Source organism: Abrus precatorius, unplaced genomic scaffold, assembly GCF_003935025.1.
Source record: "Abrus precatorius isolate BTA unplaced genomic scaffold, Abrus_2018 Scaffold8, whole genome shotgun sequence".
Classification (NCBI taxonomy): domain Eukaryota; kingdom Viridiplantae; phylum Streptophyta; class Magnoliopsida; order Fabales; family Fabaceae; genus Abrus; species Abrus precatorius.
The window spans coordinates 31,897,636-31,917,854 of record NW_020874428.1 but is presented as its reverse complement, the minus strand read 5'-3'; the positions used below and the strand labels follow the sequence as shown (position 1 = coordinate 31,917,854).

General features: G+C 33.8%; 2 protein-coding genes across 8 annotated transcripts; both read left to right on the top strand.

The window, feature by feature from the left end:
* Window positions 1–1,689: 1,689 nt before the first annotated feature.
* LOC113846922 (protein trichome birefringence-like 16) lies at window positions 1,690–12,522 on the top strand. 5 transcript variants are annotated; one of them, XM_027475680.1, is made up of 8 exons: window positions 1,762–2,017; window positions 2,119–2,251; window positions 5,513–5,933; window positions 7,482–7,526; window positions 8,153–8,304; window positions 8,553–9,359; window positions 9,883–10,078; window positions 11,080–12,522. In XM_027475680.1, exons 6-8 carry the CDS (start codon window positions 9,035–9,037, stop codon window positions 11,906–11,908), a joined length of 1,350 nt encoding a protein of 449 aa, XP_027331481.1. In that variant the 5' UTR covers window positions 1,762–2,017; window positions 2,119–2,251; window positions 5,513–5,933; window positions 7,482–7,526; window positions 8,153–8,304; window positions 8,553–9,034; the 3' UTR covers window positions 11,909–12,522. The 5 variants fall into 5 exon arrangements, 4 of the variants coding, with proteins under 4 accessions (XP_027331482.1, XP_027331481.1, XP_027331479.1 ...); XR_003501738.1 differs by lacking the exons at window positions 1,762–2,017; window positions 2,119–2,251; window positions 5,513–5,933 and having other exon boundaries at window positions 7,326–7,526; window positions 8,553–8,756; window positions 9,108–9,359; window positions 11,080–12,075; window positions 12,218–12,489; XM_027475681.1 differs by lacking the exons at window positions 5,513–5,933; window positions 7,482–7,526 and having other exon boundaries at window positions 1,690–2,017; window positions 2,132–2,251; window positions 11,080–12,513.
* A 1,410-nt stretch (window positions 12,523–13,932) lies between these two features.
* Window positions 13,933–19,425, top strand: LOC113846153 (von Willebrand factor A domain-containing protein DDB_G0292028). 3 transcript variants are annotated; one of them, XM_027474101.1, is made up of 13 exons: window positions 13,933–14,355; window positions 14,541–14,693; window positions 14,786–14,998; window positions 15,097–15,186; window positions 15,275–15,391; window positions 15,496–15,765; window positions 16,029–16,185; window positions 16,384–16,461; window positions 17,242–17,339; window positions 17,702–17,872; window positions 18,253–18,327; window positions 18,434–18,541; window positions 18,800–19,425. In XM_027474101.1, the coding sequence occupies exons 1-13, from the start codon at window positions 13,966–13,968 to the stop codon at window positions 19,139–19,141; spliced, it is 2,262 nt and encodes a 753-aa protein (XP_027329902.1). In that variant the 5' UTR covers window positions 13,933–13,965; the 3' UTR covers window positions 19,142–19,425. The 3 variants fall into 3 exon arrangements, with proteins under 3 accessions (XP_027329902.1, XP_027329903.1, XP_027329904.1); XM_027474102.1 differs by having other exon boundaries at window positions 13,947–14,355; window positions 18,812–19,388; XM_027474103.1 differs by having other exon boundaries at window positions 14,220–14,355; window positions 14,554–14,693.
* Window positions 19,426–20,219: the final 794 nt, after the last annotated feature.

Genomic DNA, 20,219 nt, shown 5'->3' with positions numbered 1-20,219 from the left:
TGAGTGTCATATTTGTTCAATTAATATAAGCAAGCCATCAAATGATTAGAGAGACACATTTTAAATTACGTGTGTTTTGGCTAAAACCAGGGATTTCCCATGTGTTGAACAGTTGATTAGTAGATTACGTGATAGGAAAAACATGGACCGGTTCATGAATAAGGAACGTAGCTTACATAAACTTTCCTTGAGGCAGAAACTCCATTATGTGGCAAAGGACCCACCCAACTATGTGAGAATGGACTCCAACCTAAATGATTGCTAAAACTCTCCAAAATAATGTTATGTGACAGCATGCTCAAGGATGATTCTGGAAGTTTTATTTGCTCCCACATTTCAACTCTTCTGCTTCTCACCCATTAATCCAATTCTAACGGAGATGCCATTGCCACCTCGACTTTTATCTTTATCTTACCAAAAAGCAAAAACAACCACTTTTAGGGGAAGCGTTCATGCATGTAACAACGTCTCCATGTTCGCAAGGAAGCGCTACGACAAGATAAGGCGTTCTCATTGTGTGTGGTTCTGAGAAGTTGACATAAAACTCTCACACAGACAGAAGTGAACCATATCTTTAGTACATGATTCATTAGACATTTGTAACAAATAACACAGTAGCCATGTCTATAGGACACCACCTGTTACAAAAGCTTAATGCTCTAAGTTTAACGTGAAGTGTACCACGAGATTGAAGATCATAATTCTAAAGTGCATAGTTTAATCAGTGTTTGCTCACGATCATATTACACTGGCTCTGCCAAATAATTTATGAGTAGAGTTGGTTCATGTTTTGACAGTTTTGTTAACTTCTTTTCCATCAAGTTTCTACCGAAGGGCAGGTTTACCTAGTTTAGTTCATCTTAAATGAGAGAATACGTTAAAAATGACTTAAACAAGTTGGTAGATGTGGGCTTTGAAGCACGGGACAGAGATGGCTCCTATGTGGCTATCTCATCCATTGTAAGAAAATGACAATAATATGTATTGCAATCATAAAAATTCAGCCATGTGCAAGTTTTACCAGTTCTTCTAGAGCGACAAAAGACACAAGTGGGTATCGTGATATGGAGGTGCGGCTGCTTCTTCACTGGATCTGAAGACCTGGGACTTGCATCCACTAACAAGAGTAAAGGCTGTATTCTATAAGGGAAGGAATCTTTTCCTATTGGGACCAGTGACTACAAGTGATGCATCATAGAGTGGTGCTTTTGTAGATGCATGCATAAATATTACTTTCAAGACTTTGTTTTCTTGTATACCGCGTTGGAGACAAAATATTGAAGTAGTTTGTCTGAAATGATTCATGAGCAACCTTTCTTCATTAGTCTCTTTCAACATGGTATTTTAGGAAGAGTCAAAATCTGGACTCGGTGATTGCCTTGCCAATAGACAAAAAATTGAAGGGCAAGCGACCTCTGGTCCATGACGTTGGCCCCATGACTGCAACACTCATCATATCCAAAAAGCCAAAGGACTTTGGCAATCAGTTTAAAGGACAAATAAGGTGTTATTTTCTTAGTAAAGTATAGTGTATATATTGTTAAGGTTTTACTTGAATTCTCTTGTTTCATATGTATCCACTAGCTGTTAATCTTTCAAATGGTTGTGCCGGGTTTAGGGATGATGTGATAGAAGCATTCAATGGATGTTTAACTCTGTTTTTAGCACCAAATGTGGTCTCCACTACTTGCATTTTGATATGCTTGAGGCAAGACCTCATGGGCACGTGCTCAAGTACCTCCCATTTCAATTGTGATATCCACTACCCTTGAAGATGCATGCTTTCCTACCAACGGTGTTGCACTCTCTAAGGATGAAGATTATCTTGTGGTCTATGAAGTTTGGAAGTAACCACATTTCTTGATGAGATTCTCCTGTCCTCTCTTAACCAACCAAGACTCTTGCTGCCTGCCACAGCCTCCTTAAAAGCAGTGCTATTTTGAGTGCTATTCCATATTAGTACACATCCCATCAAACTTTCTGATTTTCTTGCTCCTGATGGGTCTTTCTGGGTCAGGTAACGTTAACATAGATTGTTATTTGTTAGCACATTTAATATTCAAGGATTATAGCTCAGCAAGCATGATATTGAATTGTGTTTCTTCAAACACCTGGTAGCTTCATTTCCAAGGTTAATTAAGCTGGTCAACACGATTAACAAAAAGGCAATGGTGATGATGGTGAATGTGGCTACTCATTGTGAAGATAATGAGAAGTCCTTACTTTGAAGTTTGAGAACCAACGTTACCTGGTAAGTCTCAATTTCAACTTACTGGAAAAATTAACCATTGCAGTGTGCATAAAACTAACAAGAACGAGATTCAAGGCAGAAATTACAACTAGTATCATTAAAATAAATACAAATTCAAAAGTATTTCAAATTCAAAGACACTAAAACAGATTCAGCTTTCACAATAAGAATATTTAATCACTTGCCATATGAAACTTCAGCTCCGAATTAAATTTAAACTAGAATTTTATTATAATTTTATTACTTTGACGGAATAAACATATTTTTTCAATAAAATTTATAAATTTTGGATGTTTAATATCAGATTGAAGGTAACGAGATTCAAATTTCAATTATTAATTGGTCCCTTTTATTTTATCCTAGTCAGTTCCGGAACTAGATCTCTGTCGTGGACTAAACAAGAACGAAGAAGTAAAAAGATTGTGGAGTACCTAGACTGACAACCTTAATATATTCAATTGGCACCATCACCTCAAACATGAATACTTTCTCATTGTAATTGTAACAAGAAAAGCAGTGATATTCCCCCTATCATACCTGCAAATTCCGTCTCTACCCTCAATTTGGTGTTAATCCTATTACCGTTCTGCATAAGTAAGAATGCTCATAACAAAATTAATAATAATAACAATTAAGTCTATTCCTATTACATGAGATCGACTACGTGAATAATATAATATCTATTGTTTTATAGCTAGTTCCAATTTTGAATATATTTTTAAAAAATGTTGTGTTAAACCTCGACACTTAACATAAAATTTGTCAAAATTTATACATGAACAAAAAACTTGACACAATAAGTAAATATTCAATTTAAAATTTCTAAAGTTTTTCACATTAAATTATATTATCATACTTACGCATGCTTCCTAATATTAATACAAAGTATGTTTGATCAGTTCATATTTTATTTAATTAATTATAATTTTATCTAATTAAAAAAGGTGTTCGATGAACTAACTTGTTTTATTAGCTTGTAACATTTTTCAAAATTTTACTTAAAATAATAATAATTTATTTTTTTACTTTCAATTTTTAGTAAAACTCTGTATTTATCCCTTCTTTTATTACTGCATTCTTTATTTTAATTAATTTTTTCCTTTAATATAATATTAATTATTTCAGTTTTTTAAAAAATTGTTTGATCTTTAAACAAAAATCAAAATTTTGAAAAAAATATTACAAGTTCAAAATTTTATACAAAACAAAATTATAATTATCTAAAAATACATTTTTACCCTAAATTTAAAAACATAAAAAAATCGACACATGTTTTTAATATCATTTTACATTTAATGATTAATTTTATCAATTACTTAGAATTGAATAGCTTTCAAACTAATAATTTTTAGTTGAAAAATAGTCTTTTAGCTTTCAATTAGTTTTTAATTAATTTGTTAATTATTTTAATCAGTCATAAGATAGGCTCTGCCGTGATTAAAAAAACTATATTGAATAGAGAATATTATTCTCTTTGATGAGATGATAAAAAAATATATACAAAGGGTGTATTCTTATGAAGATAAATTCATGATGTATAGAGGTAATAAAGATAACTTTGTTAATTATATCAATGTCTTTTGTAAATATGGAGCAAATAACTAAGGGGTATAAAAAAACAAAAAACAACTTAATTTGATCCTTTGCAGATTTACATGCAGCCAATATTATGCAAAAATCTCAACAATTAATTTGGTTATCACACTATAACTAAAAATGAAGCAAATATAATGTATGGATGATATTGTGGCTACAGAAAAAAAATTTCCGTTAGAGGTCTCAGGAAAGCAACACATGATTCAAAGTAATGGTGCAAAACAAAATTCAAATTCTTTTAAGTTAATTGAATGTATATTTCTAATATTTTAAAATATTTTATTTTATTTTATGATGCACACATACTTTATATTTTTAAATTTTTACAAATATTTATTTTCCCTTTACTTTATTCTTTAAATATTTGCTTAAATTTAAAAATACGAGCTAGTATAATATATCAAATACTTGTTACTTAAGATTCAATCTTATATCAATTTATGTAATCACGCATCACATGTTTAAATTTATTAGCATGGTCTCAGAAGGATAATTGTGTGTCTAAGTTAACTTATTTTGAAAAAAAAAAATCTATATATATATATATATATATATATATAAATATAATTAAAAATTAATCATTTTTTATTTTTAAAAATACCACCGAATACATCAATCACCTTGTATGATATTATTTCAATTTAAATATCAATGACTGAGTTTAAAAATACACGTAGATTAGATAAATTTGTTAAGAACTGTACTTTATTTGTACTCAAATAAATTAATCAATGAGAAGTCATTGTCAAGAAAAGAACTTACTATCAAATGAAAACAAATGTTAATCAATACCATTAAAATACTTTACATTGGTTAAACAATTAAAAATATTCTTTATAAAAAATATTATTAATATCTCTCTCAAAATTTTAAATGTTTTAGTTAATACTTTAAGGACACTGATTAATAAAATGTGAAAAAAAAAAACTTACAAATATTATATTTGCTCCAATTATTAACGATAAGTTATAAACTAGTTTCTGACCTCCAACTTGAGCACATTTTAGAGGCTTTTTTGCCCTTTTAGGGTTAATTTAAAAAAATTTTACGTAAATAAGGTTTCATGGAAACAAATTCCCAGTCTGGGGTTGCGAGCCACGTGGCAAGAGAATCGTCTCTCTTCTGGACGACACAGGTGCTGACATGTCGAAATATGAGAGTGTCGTCTCCAAATGGGACGACACTCACCAGATCGCGCCACGTGTCATGCGAGGAACTAGTGTAGTCTTATTTGAGACGATTTTAGTAGTGTTCACTGCAGACCCGATTTTACTGCGACCAATGGATAAAAATTTTGATACATTCTTTTATCCAAGTTAGAATCTGTATAAATATGACGATGGAGCTCGGGAAAAAAATTGCATTGGCTTGGGAGAGATAGGAAGTGTGTAGCAGGGATAGAAATCAGAATCATAGCTCAATCAGGTTAGTTTTTAAGCATTACAAATATATAATTTATTTTTAATGGTTATTATGAATTTTTACTTTGCATAATAATATTTAAAATATTTATTTAATGGCTATTAAGTGTTAAAGTTGTAATTTAATTTTTGTGTTATTTAAAAAATAAATATGTAAATATTTGTAATTAAAAATGAACTTATAAATATAATTTATTATATTATAAATTAATTTTGAAATGAGCTTGGCTTATTTTTAATGCAGGATGAATGAAATTGTTGTTATATTATATTCAAATGGTAGAATATACGAAGGAAATGAGGGTATAATTTTTGAAGGGGAGAAAAAGATGATTAAGATAGAACGTGGGATCACATTTGAGATGTTTAAAAGGAAGATCCAGACAAAACTGAAACTATCTAGTTGTCACGTAATTTCGAGATTAATTGCACGAATTTTAGTTGGAACAAATGGTCGATATCATACAGCTCTAGATATATGTGACGATGAAGATATAGATTGCATGATAAGTGCTTGTCAACAACAACATCATAGGAATGTAGTTGAGATATATGTGGATGTTGCGGTGGTGAAACATCTTCTGTTATGGCACGTCCGTTAGAAGTGAATTTATCACTCTCACATATTCATGGAAGTGATGATGATGATTATGCCACAAGAGAAGGTAATATGAATTTATTTAATTTAAATTTTTAAAATTGATGCTGCAATATTAATTAATAATATAAGTTTACAATGTACAATTTATATATATTTTTCTTTCCTCTTAATTTATCTATTTAATACAATCAAAATTTTTCTTGTTATTTAATAATTAAACACATATTATGGATTACTATAATTTATATTTAATACATTTTTAAACAACTAATTATAAAACAATAACAATTATATTATACAATTTTTCTTAGCACTATCTAAAATTTTAGCTAACAAAATACAGAAATTAGTTTTTAAAATTTTTTTAAAAAAAAAATAATTGTGCACCTGTGTTAGACTGAACACAATATATATTTTCTTCTTCAGCAACTCTACTGACCGCCACCGACCGTCACTCACTCACCCAGAAAATGCCCTGCACCATAATCTCAACGTAAAATACAACCAATCTCATATTTAAAAACTAAACTATATTTGATTTATTATTTCCTTTACCTTCTACTAATTTTTGCTTCCAATTTCTGAAAGCTTAGACCCAAAAACGTAGGCAATGCTATGATTTTTTTCCCAGGACCCTTTCTTCTGCAACTGAAACGAAACGCTAACGAAGAAGAAGGAGGAGGAGGAAGGAGCCGCGCCCAAACGGTCAAACTGCACCGCCACGTGGACCAATGACGATTGTGTCGTCTTTGACGCAGGCGACACTAAAGTCGCCTCTGGAGCAGCCGACACTGAAGATGGCTCTGTACCAGCCGATACTGAAGACGGCTCTGGAGTAGCCGACACTGAAGACGCCTATCCACCAGGCGACACTTCTGCGATTTACACACGTGTCTCCTTTTCTTCCCCATCCGTTGATTGTTTTTGAATCATTTTAACTTTTTTTTTTCATTTAATTAGTGTCGTCCAGAAGAGGGACGACTCTCTTGCCACGTAGATTTACCAGCCCCAGACCGGAAATTTGTTCTCATGAAACCATATTTAGATAATTTTTTTTTAAATTAACCCTAAAAGGGCAAAAAAGCCCATTTTAGAAGTCATCTAAGAATGTCACACATTATAATAACAATGCAGTTTTTGTGAATTGTGAATATATGCTAAAACAAAGTCCATACACATAAAGAAAACATTACCAAATTTAAGAACACAAATACAAATAAACTAGTACTACTAACAGATTAGATATTTAGTGAAGGACACGGAAGAAAACCATGTAAAAAGCACAATTGAATGCTAGAAAACGATTATTAAGAAATGTTGTGATACCCAAATCGATATTTGGACCACACTAACATAATAATAATTAGACCAAATCCGAGACTGAAAGAACAAAGAGTCCAAAGAATGGAATGAGTCATAAAATAATAATATTTTAATAAACAAATAAATCACGATTTATCGTTCGTGCCTGACCGGGATCCCCGCTATTCTCTATACTCCGTACGATTGATTTATTCAGATATTCGCATTTTCATCTCTTCACTCGAAATTCTCGTTCTCATATCTTCTCGGCATTGTTCATCAATTGGCATCTCATTTCTTCGTGGTTCAGCAAAGTTGCAATTTGAGAGAGATTCCTCATGTTCATCCGAAACAGGTAAAATTCTCATTTGCATGTCAATGAACCTGCCAGATCCGTCGCTAGTTTGTTTTCGTTTGTGATAGATGCTAGCTAGCTCTTGAACTTTGATTTAGAAATTTTTTATTAGGGTTCACGTGCATGTGTCGTAGTTGCTTGTGTTGTCGAACTCGGCATAAAACATTTTCCCCCTTTCTAGTGGTTTGATAAATCTCTACGTTTTTGACAAATGTGGAGTGATAGCAGGATATAGATCGCGGTGACGTATTTGGCTTTCACAATTGAGAGGGTCAATGCGGCATAATTGAAGAGGGAGAGAGCCATTTTTGCCTTTTGTGTGTTTATTTAAATTAGTTTCTTGTTGTATATGCCAGGGCTGAAGCAAAATCAATTGCACTGGGAGGATGTGTGTTGTTAACAGTTGTCAGGTTGTGAGGATGTGCTTTTATTGTTTGGTCTCTGCGTGTGGATCTGTTGGGTGAAAGTGAAGTTTTTGTTCTTTCTTGTTGAACATTGATTTTCTCATTTTTGTTTCCGTTGATTGAAGTCCACTGAGTGCTTGAGATTCAACTCATTTTGAAAAGTGATAGCTTGTCCCTCTTTTCTTCCCTTCTTTTTAATTTTGTATTTTAATGTTTATGCAGGATGAAGGCAGGTTTTAATGGAATAAAGGGTAAAGAAATTTCCCTTATTTCCATTGTTCTCATGTCTGCAACTATTATTTTATGGTCATGGGAAAAAACACCCGGTCTTACTGCCTTTCTTCCTCCTCAAACACCACTGCAGCTGTCTTCAGGTTTACTTCCATTTGAATAGTTGTTTTCGTTGAAAAATATTGATATGATATCTTGTCAATAACAAACAAACAACAGAATTTTATCTTACTAGATGAGATTGACTATAAAAATCACAAAACATCACTGAACTTGATTAAAAAATTTTGGTGTGAGATCTTGTCTGGCATGAATTTTGTACCCAAGATTTCAAAGTTCATACTGAATAATGCCCTTGCGTTGTTCTCAGCACTGTTTTATATATTTGCAGATAATTTAGTTAGTAATCCTTCAGTCCACATGCAAGCACCAGATCCACACTTGAGTGAAGATGGTTCATCATTGCTAAAGAAACAGACTACTAATGAGCCAGAAGAATTACATCTCAAGGGAGAATCTCAATCAGTTCCTGCACACAGCTCTTCTGGAAAGAGCAAAGGTGAAAGTAATACAAGAACAACTTCATATACAGAACGTAATATATTGCTTTCTTAAATCACTTATAGTTTTAAAGAGTTTACTTTGCCTCATGACATGGTACCATGCCCTCTGTCAAATGAGCATGTGTGAACTTTATATACGGTGACTTATTTATTTATCTTGTTGTAATGGTCAGAATATCATACCTCTGTCTAACATTGTGCTAAGCCAGTTTGATGGGGTTAAGTTAAAAATATTGTTAGATGTAGGCAACTTCCAAAATACATCTTCTGTTAGATGTTACCATCCTGTTAGCAATAAAAGCCTTACTACATGATCTCATGTTTCCTCTCTGTTAGTCTCATGTTATCTTCTTGGAGCTTAAATCTTGTTTTTCATTGTGAAGGTGTAGAAAGTCTTTCAAGTCCGTCAGATGATGAAGCAAAACACAAAAGAATCTTGGAAGGTGGGAAAAACCATGACATACAAACATTTTCCAGTCCAACGACATCTGAGGCTAAAAAAAATAAAGTTGAGCGGGAAAAAACTTTAAAACAAGAACATAAACCTTGGGAAGACTTTGTCATGAACTCTCCACAGAGAAACTCTTCAATTGGTGGAAAAGACAACAATGGGAATAGTGTTGTGGAAAGTAAAGGTACTGGTTTTTTGGCTAACCATCTATAAAACTCTACTGACAAGTTTTTCATTTGGATAAGTTGAAGGACAGTCAATACATGCTTTTTAACCCTGTTTTATAGAAATGGGCTTCCTTTTAAAGAATATCTGCAACTTATTTTTTAATAGTGAGTTTCTTAGTGAAGGCTATCTCCTAATTGTAACAAGAAACCTATTTTAATTATTTCTGAAGAAATCTTGAAACATTTTATAATTATCCTAAAGTTAGAATGCTTACCAGTTTGTTTCCTCATTTGTGAGGGTTGGCCTATTATCCTGGTAGCACTCAGTCACTACTTTGAGCAGGTGGAGTTATTAGTTAACAACATAAAATAGATTTCCGAAAACAAATTGTGGGAAATAAAAGTTCTCATATTAGACAACCTGGCTAAAACTTTTTAAATTATTGCACCTCTTTGCATTATTCATTCATAAAAAGTCAATAACATGTATTTGTAGGTAATGGTAGCTAATGGATGTTTTCTTTTTTACTTTTTCTCCAGTCTGTAACTATGCAAAAGGAAAATGGGTCCCAGACAACAACCGGCCTTTATATTCAGGATTTGGTTGCAAACAGTGGCTCTCAGGGATGTGGGCTTGCCGCTTGATGCAGCGTACTGATTTTGAATATGAAAACCTTCGATGGCAACCCAAGGATTGTCAGATGGAAGAATTTGAAGGTTCTAAATTCTTGAGAAGGTATTTCATTCTCCTGATTAATGTATGTGTGTATGTATTATGAACTTTTGTGTTGTTGTTTGAGTGTACGTTTTGACAATTTGTTACAAATATTGTGATTTCAATTCCTTTTCTGTATAGACTTATTCAAAATCTGATTGAGTTTGAGGCATATGATACTCTCCACAATTGACTTGATAGAGGGGGTGGGTCAGATTTGGTTGAGGCATGTGTTAGCAATTTCTGTTCACATATCACATGCTGATGCTTTTTGAGATGCATTTTTACTTTGGTGATTTCTTCTGATTTAGAGAACAAATTGTCTCCAACTTTCCCATCTACGTTTTCATTTTTTTTATTGGCCTAAGTTTTGGGGTTAAACAGCAAAAAAGTCAATATATGTGTGATTATGATAAGTTGATAGCAATCTTGGTGCATTCAGTATGCAAAACAAAACTATAGCAGGGTGGGTCAGTTGACTTGAAAGAGGGTGGATCAGCTTTGGTTGAGGTATGTGTTAGCATGTTAGTCATGTTTGTTAATTTAGTCTATTTCTGTTCTGATCACTTTACTGATGCTTTTGGAGATGCCTTTTTACTTTTATGGATTTCTTCTAATTTAGAGAACAAATTGTCCCCAGATTTCCCATCTACATTTTTTTTTATTGGCCTAATTTTTGGGGTTCAACAGGAAAGAAAGTCAATATATGTGCGATTATGATAAGTTGATAATGATCTTGGTGCATTCAGGATGCAAAACGCAACTATAGCAGGGTGGGTCGATTGACTTGAAAGAGGGTGGGTCAGCTTTGGTTGAGGCATGTGTTAGCATGTTAGTCATGTATTTTATTTTAGTCTATTTCTGTTCTGATCACATGATTGATGCTTGTTGAGATGCTGTTGGAATTGCCCCCAACTTTCCCATCTACATTTTTTTATTGGCGTAAGTTCTTGGGTTCACCAGAAAAAAAGTCAACAAATGTGTGATTATGATAATTTGATAATAAATCTTGGTGCATTCAGGATGCAAAACAAAACTCTAGCTTTTGTTGGGGACTCATTGGGCCGGCAGCAGTTTCAGTCTTTAATGTGCATGATCACTGGTGGTGTGGAGAATCTTGATGTGGAAGATGTGGGGAAGGAATATGGATTGGTTATAGCTGAGGGCTCTGCCCGTCCTAGTGGGTGGGCATACCGATTCTCAAGCACTAATACTACCATTCTGTACTACTGGTCGGCAAGCCTCTGTGATGTTGAACCTATTGATGTACACAACCCAGACACGGACTATGCAATGCACTTAGATCGCCCACCAGCATTTTTGCGCCAATATCTCCACAAATTTAATGTTGTGGTTCTCAACACAGGTCACCACTGGAATCGTGGAAAGCTCAATGCTAATCGATGGGTAATGCATGTTGGTGGTGTGCCAAATACTGATAGGAAGATAGCAGTGATTTGGGGTGCCAAGAATCTTACGATTCATAGTGTTGTTAGTTGGGTGAATTCACAGCTTCCAAAATATCCTGGTCTGAAGGTATTCTTTCGTACCATCTCTCCTAGACATTTTGTTGGTGGGGACTGGAACACTGGAGGCAGTTGCGACAACACTAAACCAATGTCAGTAGGAAAGGAAATATTGGAAGAGGAGTCCAGTGATCCAGTTGCTGCAAATGCGGTAAAGGGAACAAGGGTTAAGCTCTTGGACATAACAGCCCTTTCTCAGCTCAGGGATGAGGGTCATATATCACGGTTCAGCATTACAGCAAAGCCTGGTGTGCAGGATTGCTTACACTGGTGTTTGCCTGGTGTTCCTGATACATGGAATGAAATACTCTTTGCTCAGATCTAGTTTGCCCATTATGGTGCTCGGAGAGTATTTGGTTGGCCTTGAAAAGGTTAGAGCCATTCCTTTGGCTTGGAAACTGTCACTCAGATTCAAAACCATAGTTTTTCAGAGGATGCAGTCTTGGGGGTTGCAATATGTCCTAGGCGAGCTTGAACTTCAGAGCTGATCTGGTAAGATATTTGAAGTCTTCTGGTGCAGCGACTCGTAAAGTCGCATTTGCCTTTAACAAATTTTGTAGTCTTTTGTGGTATAACTTATTTGACATGTAAATTAATTATTCCTTTATATGGCCGGCCCATTGCGAGTCCTCAGCTGTGAAGAGGGTTGGTAGACAGAGTTTAAGAATAGGAGCATCTGCAGAGAGTTCATAATCAATTGCTGCAGATGTTGAAGTCAGTTCAGTAGAACAGGAAAATACCGGTGCTTTCTTCTGCTAAACAAAATTGGGCAGGGTTGAACAGAATAGGGTGTTCTTAGTCTTTGAATTTACTTTATACATCGTGTATTTTTAAACTTATATAGCATATACCGAATTACCGATACATTTCATGCCGAGTGTAATATAATATATATTCAATAGTTTATTCGGGATAATATTACTATTGGGGTCTGTGCGTGCAATGGTTATGTCGACTACTCTTTTATGTGCTCGTGGATCTACTGACACGTTCGACGATAAGTTGCGACCGAATTTAATAGCGTGATGTTAATTTGTCTGTTAATAATGCATATTTATTTATCTTCCTACTGATGTTTATAGGAGGAGTTTGTCTGTTATTACGGTGGCATTTGGAAGAGCATAGTTTATTAGAGTAATTTATAATTCTAATGACGTTTTTTCGGTTTATTTCAACACGGTGTATATGTATATTCAGCTTATGTTTTAAAAAATTACGTGAAGTTTATAGCATAAAATCTTTTGTAATAAGAGTTTATTAGATAAGAATTTAATTAAGTTGTTATCAAAATATACAATATAATTTATTTGAATAAGTTTTATTTTATTTCGAGATGTTATGGAAAAATTTGTAAGATAAAAGTCTTCAATCTTCATGTAAAAAAGAAAATTATTGAATAAATGTTTAATAAAGTTTATTTTTGAAATACACTTTGCCTTTGTTTCTTTTTATCTTTTCGGATAAACAAGATAAAATTTGTTCTTATTTATTTATGTAGAAGTTTTAAGGCTAATATTTGTCATACTTTGAGCAAATTTGTACTTAGTAAATATAAAATAGATTTTATATTCGTAATAGTAAAAATTTATTGAAAATATTTATTTCAGCTTTATATTTTAAAGTTAATAAATATTTTTAAAAATATTTTCATATCCTTAAAATTAATAAAATTGTTTTTTATCATATTTTTTTTCTTTGTTCCAATGAGGTTGAATTTAATAAAAGAAAACCAAAACTAGGGATTGAAATCTAAATGTCTCGAAGTTGATGAATGATCATACTAGAGTCACCGTCCCATGCAGTGTACCGTGTCTCATTAACGTCATTCCAACGGTCGAGTCTGGGGATGACCACAGCGCGGGGAGATTTATTAATGGAGCTTTTGATCAAATTTCTTATTACTTGTTAATTTTTTAACATTTTTTTATTATTTTAAGCAATATCGAAATATATTTTATAAAAAAATAAGAATTATTGTGATGAATAAAGTAAAGCAGCATAACTTGCCCATCACACGCAGACAGCGACGCGGAATGCGTCGTATTAAATGCAACAGTGCATGCCATTAATTCAGAATCCATTATTGTCAACTCTATATAACATGAAATTATATACAAATGTTAAATCAATTAAAAATAGTTAATCAATAATAATCCCTCGTAAATCTTTCTACCCAGGCCAGAAAGATATCCGAATCAGCTTCCACTTGCCGACACGGAAGATACACACGTGTCAAGTGATAAAGGGTCACACGCAGCTCGTAACGGAAACCAGACTCGAGAGGGCCCCACACTGCACCCTCTCTTCTTCCCTTTATTACATTCTGCTTCTTCCCCACTCATCTTTCCTTCTTCACATTCCCATCTTTTTCTTCTCTCTCTAATGGCTGAAGATTTCTCCAAAGCCGTTGACGACGGCCTCAAGCTCTCCAAGCGATTATACTTCGGCAAGGATAGGGCGGTGGCGCCGCCGAAGCCGCCCCCGTCTATGGCCAGGTCAACCACCGCGTTCCTTCCTTCGGCGCCGATGGTTTACGCGGTGATCTACGATCCAGGGATCGTGGACAACCCTGACATCCCGAGCTACCAGCCACACGTGTACGGAAGGTGCGACCCTCCGGCGCTGATTCCGCTTCAGATGAACGCGATTGAGATGGAAGCTGATTGTTATTTAGACACTGCGTTCGTCACAGTCTCCGGCTCTTGGAGACTCCATTGCGTTATGGGTTGCCGCTTCTGCGATTGCCGTATTGCTATTCCCATGGGTCACCAGGTACCTTTTCTTTTTCTTCTTCTTTTCTATTTAATTTATTTTACTATGTAAATTCTATTTTAATAATAAAACATCGAGGTTCTTTTTTATTGGTGTGTTTTGGAAGTGATGATGAAACTTGTTGTGTTTGAGTAGTATTTTTATGTGCTGTAGATTTTTGCGTTCTGATATCATTTGGCTAACAGGGTTCAATTCTAGGTGTTGAAGTTAGTGTTTCTAGAAAATCGTATTCTACTCAACTGGTAGTTATGGAAGATGACAAGGGCAACGAAAACGCCACCCCAGCTCATGACGGAGGCTTTCTCAAGCCTAATATATTTACTTTGACTATACCTCAGGTGTAAAGAAAGTTGAAGATTTATGGATCTGTGTCGTTTGTTTAGTTGTCTTCTTGTGATGCTGAAATTCGTTTTGACTGTGATTGTCACAGATTGATGGGGGTTCCAATTTATCAATTAAAGTTTGTTGGTCTCAGAAAATAGTGTACTCCAATGGTCAGTTCTCTTTGAATGTGCCGTTTACCTTTCCTGATTTTGTCAACCCTGCTGCGAAGAAAATACCAAAGAGAGAAAAGATAAAGATAAATGTGGGTGCTGTTGCTGGAAGTGAGATTCTGTGTAAGACTGTTAGCCACCCAATGAAGGTTTGTATTTGCTTGGTTCGTTTTTTTTGTGGGATCACTGAATTTTACGTTATGATAATATAACCAATTGACCATTTTTTTTTTCTTGACGGGTTCAGGAAGTGAGGCGTCATGCTGGGAGCATGGGCTTCTCATATGATTCTGAAGTTCTCTCTTGGTCAAAAGTTGATTTTAGCTTTTCGTATGCTGTAAGACTCGTGACAATTTGGTTTTCTATTTTTATTCCTAGTTTGAGAAGTCAGAAGGTTATCTTATCGGCTCGCTATATATGTTTAGATTTCCTCAAGTCATATAAATGGTGGTGTTCTTTTGGAATCTGCACCTGTGCATGATTTTGATCAAAGAGAGATGTTCTGCATGTACCTTTCTCCTGGAGATATTCAGAGTGAAAAGGTTTGTAATATCTGTTAAATTTGTAGGTGTACATGCCATGTTTAATGTATATTTTTCTTTATATTGTCTTTTCATTCTCACTTCTGGTACTACTTAATTTGCAGGTATTCAAAAAGGACATAATATTCATTATTGATATCAGTGGAAGCATGCGGGGAAAGCTAATTGATGACACAAAGAATGCACTATTGGCCGCTCTCTCTAAGCTTAATTCTGATGATTCATTTACAATAATAGCTTTTAATGGAGAGAGCTATATATTTTCAAAATCAATGGAATTGGCTTCCGGGGATGCTGTTGAAAGGGCCACGGAGTGGATTACCAATAATTTTGTTGCCGGTGGTGGTACAAATATTTCACATCCATTAACCACGGTATATATATATATATATATAATACAACACTATTTTTTCATAAAGATTATTGAGCAGTGGTTAATACTGAACCAAAGTGTAATATAATGATCATAAAATGAATCTATGCTCAACCTGACACATGGAGAATCCATTCCACCTCTAATTCTGTTTCATCATTATGTTTTCTGTGACTTGCTTTTGATGTATTGTTATCACTGTAATTGTTTTCTGCCCAGCATTGGGTAGAATGCATTTTTTATAATTTTTGCTTTTCTTTTCAGGCAATAGAGATGCTATCCAATGCGCAAAGTTCAGTTCCAATAATTTTCCTAGTTACAGATGGAACTGTTGAAGATGAGAGACAAATTTGTGCTATGGTAAAGAATCATATGATCAATCAAGAGTCAATATGTCCCCGAATTTACACTTTTGGCATAGGTATGGCTCCTAGTATTTGAGCCTTGATCAGAACTTGCCACTTGAGCCATTAATTTTAAATTGTGTCATTCCTTTTTTTTAATAAAACCTTTTTAAGACATTGCTCTTGGTTGTTCTAATACATCGTGAATGATGTTTATAATTCTTCATTTTATCACATACTCATGTTAAATGTAACACCTCATTCAACAACCCCAGGTCCATTCTGCAATCATTATTTCTTGCGGATGCTTGCTATGATTGGTAGGGGCCAATATGATGCTGCATTGGATGTAGGTAAGTTCTGAATTTAACTTTTTAAAAATAAATAGCATTGCCATTATTTTTCTTTATTTTTGTTACAGATTAAATGATTTTGCTGGGTCTTAAAGAATATCAAACCATATCAATAAATATGTACCTAATAAGCAATTAGATTACATGAGGTTGGTTCCATAGTTGTGTAATGTTGCTGATTAGCGATTGCAAGTCTGTTGGGTTATTAGTTATTATTTTGCCACCTTATATAGCAACTTACTTTTGGTATGTAAAACAAATGATCCTATCTGAATTTTGTGCTTTCTGTAACAACTCTACATAATTGAATATTGCATTCAAATAATTCGAGTGGTATCTCGTTATTAAGGGTTTGAGGTAATTTGTGAACAAGTTCTTTAACTTGATAGAATTGACCCTTCTAACTACTAATAGGTCCCAGAAGTTTTTTATTATTTCCAAATAGCGTCCTTAAACTATTTCCTATTTGCATGACTAATCCCTGTTTACTGGATTTCATAATTACGTTTTAACCTCAAGGTTTTAAGAATTCATGTGCCCTTGGCTGGAATACTAGGGGATTATTTCCAAATAGTGTCCTTAAACTATTTCATATTTGCATGACTAATCTTTGCTTACTGGCTTTCATAAATAAATTTAAGGGTTCAAATAACCTTGGTTGGCATATAATGGGATTGTTGAGATTAAACAAACTAGGTTCAATTGGTTGGCTAGAGAAGGATATTACACTTTCTGCATTTACAAGTAATTTGATAGCTTCCCTTCTTTTTGAATTGCCAGATTTGATTGAGCCTCGAATGCTGACATTGTTTGACAAAGCTTCATCTCTCATTTTTGTTAATATCAAAATGGACATGGATGATCTTGATGAGCTTGAGGTAAAATTTTACTAGTACTTGGATAAACTGAATTGAAAAAATAACTTTTTGGCTACATGTCTCATTCTTTCCTTTCCCATGGTCATTACAAAACACATGCCATTTACCATTAAATAACTGTCTTTGATTTGAAGATTTTGATTCTTTTCCTTCAGTTAATCTGCCATAGCCCTGTCTCTCAAACTGCATGACTGTATTGTTTTAATTCATCACTTATTTTCTGTTATAATAGAACCTGAATGTCCTAGCAATTCTGACAATTTATTTTCTGTTACACATACACTATTATATGTTCAAATTTGTCCAACTTTCCTAGAACTTGTGGCTATTTCTTATGGAATCATCTGCAATATTTGTGATAGGTATACCCTTCTCATATTCCAGATCTTTCATCAGAGGCTCCATTGATTTTGTCTGGAAGATACAAGGGAAACTTTCCTGAAACTCTTAAAGTCAAAGGTATATTGGCTGATTTCAGTAATTGTGTAATAGATATGAAGATACAGAAGGCCAAGGACATACCTGTACAAAGGGTAAAGTACTCCACTATTTAGCATACTACTTACAAGTCAAGATTTTTTGTTTCCGAAATTATATCTACAATTTCTGAGAGGAGATTCTCAGTTTTGTTCATGGGTGCTAAAGAGCTATTTGGTGTTCATGTGAATCCTCTTTGTTTAAACTTTGAAAAATATGTCTTTTCATAAAGCAAGTTTTGCCATAATTATAAGATCCATTGAATTGGGTACATAAAGAATCATGGTTTATTGGTCTTCTTTATTTGGTATGCCCATGATTCATAAGTACATATTTGTTTCATCTTATTCTTGCAGCCATGTCCTCGCATCTTTTGATTAGATGTTCACATTAATTATTATTATTCATTATGTTGCTCCATTTTCTCTTTTAACAGGTTTCTGCAAAAGATCAAATAGAGCATCTAACTGCTCAAGCATGGCTTTCAGAAAATAAACAACTAGAACAGAAGGTTTGTTAATAATCTCCGTGCTATCATTCCACTCAAAGTATACATGGGTTTTTCAGTTGTTTCAGTTTGTTAATATATTTCTTATGGCTGATCATTTAATTGACAGGTTGCGAAGATGAGCCTGCAGACTGGCTTTATCTCTGAGTATACACGGATGATAATACTTGAGGATGATCACCTAAAGAAAGTCAAGGAATCAGCCGGAACAAAAGAAGTATGTATCAGAAATTGAGGCTTTTGTCGAATAAATTATGTTTTCATTATTAAATTCTGTAAAACAACTACAAATTCCATGGATATTTAGATATATGGTGATAGATATAAGAACTTTTATATATCTAAGAAGAGCTACGCTGTCTGTTTTATTAATTGAATGCTCACACAACACTGCATGTTTCTATTGCAGTTTGCTTATATTGTTATCAAACATGGATTAAACCTCACGTAAAAGCTGTTCATTCATTGCAAACAGGTGTCAAAAAAGAGCCATTCTCAGTATGAGGCAAACGTCCAAGGCCAGAGAATGACTTTACTCCCTCACTTAGGCATTGGCTTTGGCAACTTGACAGCAACTGCTGAAAATACTCCACCGGGAGCTGAAACGAAATTGCCTGAAGTGCCTGAAATCTTTAAGGCGGCCACAAATTGTTGTGAGACCTTGTGTAGTTACTGCTGTTGCATGTGTTGCATCCAATGTTGTACGCGGATAAACAACCAATGTGCAACTGCATTGACACAACTTTGCATTGGTCTAGGATGCTTTGGCTGTCTAACATGTTGTTCAGAAATATGCTGTTCTGGAAACGAAGGCTGAAATCCCAATTTGTTGTATGATTGTTGTATTTTACTGCACATAGGAATTACTGTTTTTATATGTAGTTTTATTTTTTTGGAAATGTATACGAGTAAGGCATCTATTGTGTTACGGGGTGCTTTCTTTGCTTGTGTTCTGCTGTATAGCTTTCTATGATACATACAATGTTTAAAGTTGCAATAGAAAGTAAACCCCCTTGTACCAACAAAGAAGAAACTGAATGATACATACAAAGTTTTATCTGCCATCAAAGAAGCATTTTCCTCGTGGAATATTTAATTACCTCAGTGCGCTTTCTCTGCTTATTACGAGAATATTGTCCAAATGAATGTTGGCTCTCTTATATTTTAACACGCCACACGACTTTGTAACAATGCTGTTAGTCTGAAACATATTTTTGTATAGTCTAAAAATTGAAGTATTAAGTTTAATTTTTTTATACAAGTTATATTTGTGATTATAATATTTTCTTTTTAATTTTATTATAACGACATGAAAAGGTGAATTATGGAAGTGAAACAATATAATGATGTTTTGATTTTATATAACTATATTTTGTAGCCAAAAGATGTACTATGCTTATAATATCAATTTTTAAAAGTTTTTAATATAATATTAATTAAATTGACATTACATAATTTATTGTGTAATCTAATAAATCAAGTGTTATAATTTATTTAGAAAAAAATAATTTTCTTATTTAGTCTCGTAAACATTCTCCTAACATCAATTACTTTAAAAATATGTAATATCAAAAAACTTGTTTGAGATTAAAAAGATTTGTGTTGTATATAAAATTCTATACTGTCTTTTTCTTGGCGTGTCCCTCACCCTCCCACTACTGATGTTGGCCTATATGGTTTTTAAGTGGTACAAGAGACAATTTACATTAATGGCCACAGTCGAGAATGATAGGACATGTTTTCTTGAGTGAAGTCAATCATGGTTAAAGAGATCAAGCATGTTCTTGAGAATGTCGCACCCTCCAAGTGATAGGATGATCCGGTAAATTGGTTTTAAGCTAAATGAGGAAGTGATCAATTGCCAAAAGGGGCTGAAATCTCAACTCTCAAGTCTA

Coding starts and splice junctions, on each gene's coding strand:
- LOC113846922 (XM_027475678.1), top strand. Junction 8,305..8,552: donor ACCACTGCAGCTGTCTTCAG/GTTTACTTCCAT, acceptor ATATATTTGCAG/ATAATTTAGTTAGTAATCCT. Junction 10,079..11,079: donor GGTTCTAAATTCTTGAGAAG/GTATTTCATTCT, acceptor TGGTGCATTCAG/GATGCAAAACAAAACTCTAG.
- LOC113846153 (XM_027474101.1), top strand. CDS start 13,966: ATGGCTGAAGATTTCTCCAAAGCCGTTGACGACGGCCTCAAGCTCTCC. Junction 14,356..14,540: donor CTATTCCCATGGGTCACCAG/GTACCTTTTCTT, acceptor TTTGGCTAACAG/GGTTCAATTCTAGGTGTTGA. Junction 16,186..16,383: donor AATTTACACTTTTGGCATAG/GTATGGCTCCTA, acceptor CAACAACCCCAG/GTCCATTCTGCAATCATTAT.